This window comes from Bison bison, unplaced genomic scaffold (assembly GCF_000754665.1).
Source record: "Bison bison bison isolate TAMUID 2011002044 unplaced genomic scaffold, Bison_UMD1.0 scf7180017858753, whole genome shotgun sequence".
Lineage (NCBI taxonomy): Eukaryota > Metazoa > Chordata > Mammalia > Artiodactyla > Bovidae > Bison > Bison bison.
In genome coordinates, this window is record NW_011489325.1 from 9,673 (window position 1) to 17,493 (window position 7,821).

Sequence of the window (7,821 nt, forward strand, 5' to 3'; positions counted from 1 at the left end):
GGGGACAGCAAACACTGCCCCCCACCTGCTGAGAGTGAGCCCCGCCCCTTCTGCCCCTGCTGCAGTGGCCAGGCCACCTCTCCACGTGCCAGAGGACAGGCCTGGTATGGTGGGCGAGGACTTTCTCTTTGGAGGGTTGAGACCGGGCTCTGGACTGGCCAGTCCTTGGAGAGCAGGAGCCCTCAGCCTCATAAAAACCCCGGTAGGTGGAAACCTGGCGCTACAGACTGGGCTGGGGAAAGGGTGAGCGTGGGGGGCGTGGCCCGACGGGCGTGGTCCAGATGGGTGTGGCCTGGTGGGCGTGTCCCGGGCGTGGTCTTGAGGGGCGTGGCCGAATCCAGGCTCCGAGAGGATCAGCCCACTGGGAGCCGCATATGCACTCTTCTCCCAAGGAAGAGCAAGCATGCTGGGCTTCCCAAGTCCCCGGATCAGGGTGGGAGTCCTCACTTGCTCAACAAGCTCAGCGGCACGAACAGGGACAGAGGCAGGCAGCACCAGCTGGGGCCTCCAGAGCCTCGGTACGAGGAGCAATCCCCGCAAGAACACTTTTAAGGGACTCCCCTGTCCAGTGCCCGGTCAGTTCCCTGACTGACCCTCCGAAGAGAAAGTCCTCCTCCAACCCAGAGCCCGAGAGGGGCGGGACCCAGGTCCTGGAGCAGCGGGTGGCCTCTGAGCGGCCCTGTGCCAGGAGGAGGTGCTCACAGGCTGAGCAGGGGAGGTTCTCCTCTGGCCTCCTTGCCCTCTCCACACTCCTCACACCAAGCTCCCAAAGTTGGAAACGACACTGGGTCTCCACGTTGGCCACATGGCGGTAGTATGGGTGGTGTGAGCTCGAAGCTCTAAGGAACCCTCGCTAATAACCAACCATGAAGATTCATGGCCTGGAAAAACAGCCTCCACCCGATGTCCTCGATTCCTTCTGACTGTTCCCACAGAGCTGTCAAAGCCGCCTCCACCTGGCAAAGCTGCGCAGCACAGGGATGAACAGAAGGGATTCCTGGGGAAGCCCGTCAGGTAAGCAGGACATTGAAGGTGAAGCCCCTCCCCTCCCCATTCCTGCTTCTTCTCATGCTGGATCCTCCGCACACCTGGCCCTGCCCTCGGGGGTCCAAACCCGGAGCAGCAGCTTGTCCACTGACTGAAGGGGCTTCCTTGCTCTGCGTTGCCTTCCTTGGGTCGCCAGGCATCCTGCAGCTAAGGCTTCACATGGCATCATATACGCCTAGAAACTAACTCAGCTTCAAATTCAGAATTGTTCACGTGGACAGAAACAATCACTAAATCACCTGTAACCAGAATAGAAGGGGTTTTATTTGAGCCACACTGAGGACCATAGCCTGGGAGAGTCAAGAAGCGCTTGAATTGTGTTCCCTAGACTGCAATATCGGGGGCAGCTTGTAAAAGCAAACCCCGCAAATTTACATCAGCTGTTCGTCAGAAATTAGGGTCGGAGCTGGCAAGAAGGAAGGGTGCTGGGATCGGTTGTTGTTGCTCAGTCACGCCTGACTCTGTAACCCCATGGACCGCAGCACACCAGGCCTCCCTGTCCATCACCAACTCCTGGAGTTTACTCAAACTCATGTCCATTGACTTGGTGAAGCCATCCATCTCGTTCTCTATTGTCCCCTTCTCCTCCTGCCCGCAATCTTTCCCAGCATCAGGGTCTTTTCCAATGAGGGTTGGGGTCCAAAATTCAGTTACCAGCAGAGACTTTGAGACCATAAGGGTGCAGACGGCAGAGGCCAGCAGATAGTGTTTTGAGGTCAGCCAGTGATGACCTTGAGTCTGATGCAGTTCAGAAAATTCAAGTTCTGTGAAGCAGGAACTGTCTGAAACCACATCCACAACGGCTCCGGACTCCTTCCTGGAAGCCTGAACCACAGTACCTGCTGTGTGTTCTCCGTCACACAGTACTCCGTGTGATGGTTAAACACATTCTGCTTCTCAATGGTTAAAGCAGGTACATGTCTGACTCATGTCCACTGGGCCAGTGATGCTCTCTAACCATCTCATCTGTCACCCCTTTTTCCTGCCCTCAATTTTTTCCAGCATCAGGGTCTTTTCCAGTGCGTCATCTCTTCGCATCAGGTGGCCAAAGTATTGGAGCTTCAGCTTCAGCATCGGTCCTTCCAATGAATAGTCAGAGTTGATTTCCCTCAGCATTGACTGGTTTGATTTCCTTTGTCTTCTCCAGCACAATTCGAAAGCATTGGTTCTTCGGCACTCAGCCTTCTTTATGGTCCAGCTCGCACATCTGTACGTGACTACTGGGAAACCATAGCTTTGACTTGTATGGGCCTTTGTTGGAAAGGTGGTGTCTCCGCTTTTTAATACACTGTCTGGGTTTGTCATAGCTTTCCTTCCAAGAAGCAAGCGTTTTTTAATTTCATGGCTGTAGTCACTGTCCGTAGTGGTTTTGTTATAGAGGGAGCATAAAGTCCAAGGGATGCAAAGCCCTGCTGCCCGCCCTGCCATGACTCCCACCCAGCCTGGCTCAGTCTGGTGGTGGGTGGACTTGGCCGCACAGCAGCGAGGCCGCCCGTGGGCAGTGCCCCACCTCCCACACCAGGCGCCATGGACCACAGGCCCCACTGCTGAGGCTTCCCCTTGGGCATCTTTCCCACACTGCCAGGTGCCACTTGAGACCCACGTGGGGCTCACGGGAAGAAAAAGTCCGCCAGGAACCACAGTGAAGGGCGTCAGACTGCAGGGCTACAGGCCGGCTCATCTTGGACGTCCCCCCACAGGTGGGTGCAGTGGGCCTGGGGCAGCCACAGCTCAGGGCCCCCATGGAGGATACTTCACAGGAACAAGAGCCCAGGTGGGCCATCAGTGCCCAGGAGACACCTAGCTGTCACGGTCCCCGCTCTCCTGACCTGGAACAGCAGCATGGAATTGTGTCTGAGGAGGGCTGGCTGTCCAGGGGGATCCAAGGGACAGGATCTCTTCAACCAAAGCACCCGGGGTGGCGGCTCGGGCAGTGCACAGGGGTCTGAAAAAGGGCTCTGGTCCCTGCATGCACCTCTTATTAAGGGGTCCCCTTGAACACCTGCCAGGAAAGAAGGCGCCCCGAGGCGTACGAGGCCCACTCGCACCTCGCACGTCCGCACTGCATGCACCAGGCCAGCCCCCAGATGGCGTGGCTGGTCAGTTTCCCATTTAAAAACACAGAGAGTGTTTACATCCTTAAAAGAGCAGCCAGGCACGTGAAGAGCAAATCAACTCTGGTGCTCAGCTCCCACCTCAGAGACAGGGACACGCAGTCCCTCAACCCCAAGAAAAACATGAGATCTGGCCAAGGAAGCATGCAGGTGGCCGCGACGAGCGCCCCAGGGGAGGCAGTGAGCATGCTCTCGGTGGGAACAAGAGCATTGCAGGACGTGTGCCCCTCCTCCCCAGCTGAAACCAGACCGAGACACAGAGTTGGAAAAGGAGAATTTATTTATTAAAGAGAAGTCATCTGTGAATTCTTCTACTCAAGTTAGTACCTTTGACGATAACACTTTGGATTGAAACATGCCTTGTTTCAAATAACAAGTGGACTCTACAAGCAGCGCCTACGGTTAATTCAAGTAGCGGTTCAAGAGCCCAGGGGACGCTGGAGGGAGGCGACCCCTTCCCAGGGTGACGGCCTTGTCTGTAAACACTGTCAGAGGCTGGAGGCCGACCGAGCACGCTGCCACCCGAGGTTTTTCACAGGAAGATCCCAGCGGGAGTGCGGCCCTGGCGCCCAACACCCAGGGCAGGGTCCCCTCCAGCCCACCTGCTCCCCGCCCCCAGCTCAGGGGCACCCTGGGGTCTGCACGCTCTCCCCACCCCTTGGGCTGGGAAGAAGAGGCTCTCTGGGCCTGGCAGCTGCAGTGCACGGCCTATGTGCGGTTCAGGGTCTGGAAGATTCTGGAGATCTGCAGCATGACCGGGCCCGTCTCCGGGTCGTTCATCCACTGGGTGCTGTTCAGCGGGTTCTCGAGCATGTCTTCAAATGCTGTGGGGACACGCAGAGCTGCTGGGGGACTGCGCCCTGCACGCCCAACATGCAGCGGTGGGAGCTCTCCTCCCGGCAGCTTCCAGGTGAGCGGGACTGGGAACCCTCCTCAGCCCCCGCCCCACACGTCTCATCTGCTGATACAGAAGCAGGTGTGGTCACTGTGGGTAGGGCGGGGCGACACGCCCGCATTCCCTGGCACAGGGATTCTGGAAAGCAACGTGGCAACAGCTACTAGGAATCTTAAAACAGTGACAGCCCGTGACTCAGTGACTCCACTTTCAGGCCCACCCTGACAGAAAAGACTTATGTAAGGATGATGTTGCCAGCTTAATAGTATCTAACTAGAAAAGTCAAACTGCTCAATCTTCAGGAAATGACTTTAAAAAAATAAAAAAAAAAACAGCACATTAAAAATGAGCAGTTCTCTGAGATGAAAACGTTGAATTTTTAAACACTTTTTTATAAAGCGACCCCTCACCAAACAAAGGTGCCTCTTAGCAAAAAAGCTCTCCAGCCCAGACACACGACGGCCAACTTGGTGGAGAGCAACCAACCGCAGGGCGGACGGTCGCCCTCGGATCTGGGAAGGACGGCTTTACGCCAGAGCTCGTCATGTCAGCCAACGTCAAACCATGTCCTCGTGAAAGTGGCCCCCAGTCTGCGGGCTCTCAGCTGCTCAGGGTCATAAGGGCCCTAGCCCCGGGCTCAATGGGAAAGTCTGACCTCGTTATGTTTACAACCTGATGACCCTCCCAGCCCTGAAAAGAGTCACCAAGCCCCCCAACTGAAATTTCAGAAAGAGAACCCGGAAAGATGACTCGGCATCCGGGAGAACAAAACATAAAGTGGGTTTCGTGAGGTGAGAAGCCCAGGCCCCCGTTCCCCCCAGCAAGCGGCACAATCAACTCTGGGAGGAGGACAGAGCTGCACAAAAGGATGGGAAAAGCACTAAATATGGAAACCAGAGGTGAAGGTTTGCCCGAGGAAGGACCTTCTGCCGCGCATCTGGGCGTCATTAGAGATGAGAAGCGTGCACGTGACCGAGGGGTCCCTGACGCGCCACGAGCTGCTGACAGCACTCTAAGGGCAACTCGGCAGCTGAGGCAGAGCGGCAGGCATGCACAGGCGACAAGGAACGCGCAAAGGCCGGGAGGAAAGCGCTCAAAGGCACAGACGGAGCTGCTGGGTCCCTGTCTGGGGCGGAGGGTGGGAGTGGGTTTCTCACCCAGAAAGCCCCATCAGGTGCCAAAACGTCCCCAAGTGCCTAACGTCCACATTCTGGGCCTTGCTCATTTGCCTTGCAGCTGCCTGTCCTCAGGCAGTCGGAGCTGCACCCAAAGAAGCGGGTCTGAACACAGGTTATTCCATGTGGAAGTTCAAAAGCAACAAAATGGAACACCGCTTGTTTTTTATGAGGAAAAATGCTTTACTGAACTATAAAAGCAAAGGGGATTAAAATTTACTTTTAGAATTTTTGTCTTCTTTCTTAATACAGGACGTTTCCACTGTTTTATGGACTATTAGAGCTAAAAGTTCCTGGAGAAGGAAACGGCAACCTGCTCCAGTATTCCTGCCTGTGAACTCCCATGGACAGAGGAGCCCGGTGGGCTGCACAGTCCACGGGGTCGCGAGAGTCACAGGTGACTCAGAGACTAAAGAACAACAGCAAAGAGCCAGACACACTCAGAGATGACGTCTGAGACGCTTCACTTTAGAAGGCCGAGTGCCAAAGGCTGCGAGGCCGCTGAAAGGCAGGCGGTTTCACGACCACAAGCAGGGGTGGGTTCAGCTCAGTTGCTGCTTCCTTGTTGTTTAGTTTCTAAGTCATATTATTAACATGAATTAACAGATTTAACGTATTTGTTAAATGATACGACACATCCATAGAATGAAATACCTGAACTGCTACAGTCTCATTTTTAAAAGAGAAAATGTATCAAACGTGATGAGAAATGAAGCACCAGAAAGCTGCCGTGCGGTGTGGCTGCTCCAGACCTCGCCAGACCTCACCATACACCGGAAGGAAACCCACCAGCTTGGGGGCGCTGGTGACTTCTGCTTCCTCAAGCTTCCCTGTGTGTCCAAATGTCCTATAGTACATATTTTCCTTCATCTAAAGAGATAAAGGAGAAGGCAATGGCACCGCACTCCAGTACTCTTGCCTGGAAAATCCCATGGATGGAGAAGTCTGGTGGGCTGCAGTCCATGGGGTCACTAAGAGTCGGACACGACTGAGCGACTTCACTTTCACTTTTCACTTTCCTGCATTGGAGAAGGAAATGGCAACCCACTCCAGTGTTCTTGCCTGCAGAACCCAGGGACGGGGGAGCCTGGTGGGCTCCCGTCTATGGGGTCGCACAGAGTCGGACACGACTGAGGCGACTTAGCAGCAGCAGCAGCAAAGAGATAAAGGCCATTAAAACCCTACCAGAAATGCCTGGAGGGAAGTGTGTGGCTGCAGGGGCACACTCACCATGGGACGCTCTCTCCTGCAGGACCCTGGGCCTGGGGTCTGGCGGGGAGGACCCTGCGCCAGTGCGCGGCCCGTCCAGATCACCGACCCAGGGCCTATAGACCAGGCAGCACTCACTCTGGGTGGTTTGTTTTAGAAATGCAAGAAACACTTGATACAGCAGATGTAAAACCACACGATAATCTCGATAGATAGCGAAAAGTCACCCAGGAAGCTGACCTCCCACTCACAATTGAAAAATCTTAGCATCTAACTAGAGAGAAAAGGGGAACTTACTTAATCTGACCAACTATGCCTTCAAAAATTAAAAAAAAAGCTTAGAGCAAATCAGCAAATCACACACTCGATGGTCGAGCACTGAAAGAAACGCTTTAGGAAAGGCTTTGGACAGACCCGGTGGTACACGGGGCCCTCCTGAGGTCTCTGGGGAGGAGGGCCAGAAGATGCTTCCAGTGTTGGGGGGACTGACACAGAAAGTGGAAACCAACTCACAAGACACACCACTGAAGCCTGGAGTGAGGCACAGAGAGAAAAACTCCCTGCTTCACGCCACTCCCTCTTCCAGGCGAATCACAGACTTTTTAAAACTACTAAAAAAAGAAACACGTGAAGGTCTTCCCAAGCTTGGAATCAGAGGGCTTTCTTTAAAGATGCATGTCATAAATGGAATAGAGATGTTCTGCTGTGTTAAGATACAGGACAGAAGTTCATCAAAGGGATCAACAGAGAAGGCAGAAACGGACAGGGGATCCTAGAGATTTAAATATCTGAGAAAGGATCAGTGTGCAGCAGGCACGAGAAGGTTCTGAGCTATCAGACGGCAATCCAATAGCAGAAGCAGCCAGAGAAGAGGGGCAGTGGAGGTCCTAGGAGTGGCTGAAACTTCTGGAAGAGGCTGTCCTTCAGAGACTGCGGAGATGGCCAAGCATGCAAAAGCCCTGTGCCTGCCTGGGCGGCTGCTCCTGACACCTGGCAGCGGGGGCCCTAAGCTGCTGTGGGCGGGGCTCCCTTTCTGGCTCAACACACGCCCAGGGCCCTGCCACTCGGCCTAAGGCACGGAACCCTGGGGGAACCCTCCCCTGAGAACCAAGCACAGGAGTGCCCAGAGCAGCTTCACCGGCCCAGAAGCCGCAGGCCATCGGGCAGCCGCGCAGCAGGCTCGGCTGTGGCATTGCCCTGCAATGCTGCACCACACAGCCTCCAGGAAGCCAGTCCCAGGGGTCAGCCCAGAACACAGAGGGGCGACTGAATGGTCTGAGGACACGGACACCCCCACTGACATTGCTGAGGAAGCCCCCATTCGGGGCAGGGAGGGGGTAACTGCAGCGGGGGCTGGGAGGTCACTGCAGCGGGGGTTGGG

General features: G+C 55.1%; 1 protein-coding gene across 1 annotated transcript in view; it reads right to left on the bottom strand.

Annotated features, from left to right (window-relative positions):
* Positions 1–3,423: 3,423 nt before the first annotated feature.
* The window catches only part of UBAC1 (UBA domain containing 1), a 19,254-nt gene continuing 14,856 nt past the window's right edge, over positions 3,424–7,821 (bottom strand). The window contains exon 10 of the mRNA XM_010828881.1: positions 3,424–3,985. Coding sequence (XP_010827183.1) covers positions 3,870–3,985 — 116 coding nt within the window. The 3' untranslated portion in view covers positions 3,424–3,869. The remainder of the gene's footprint in view (positions 3,986–7,821) is intronic.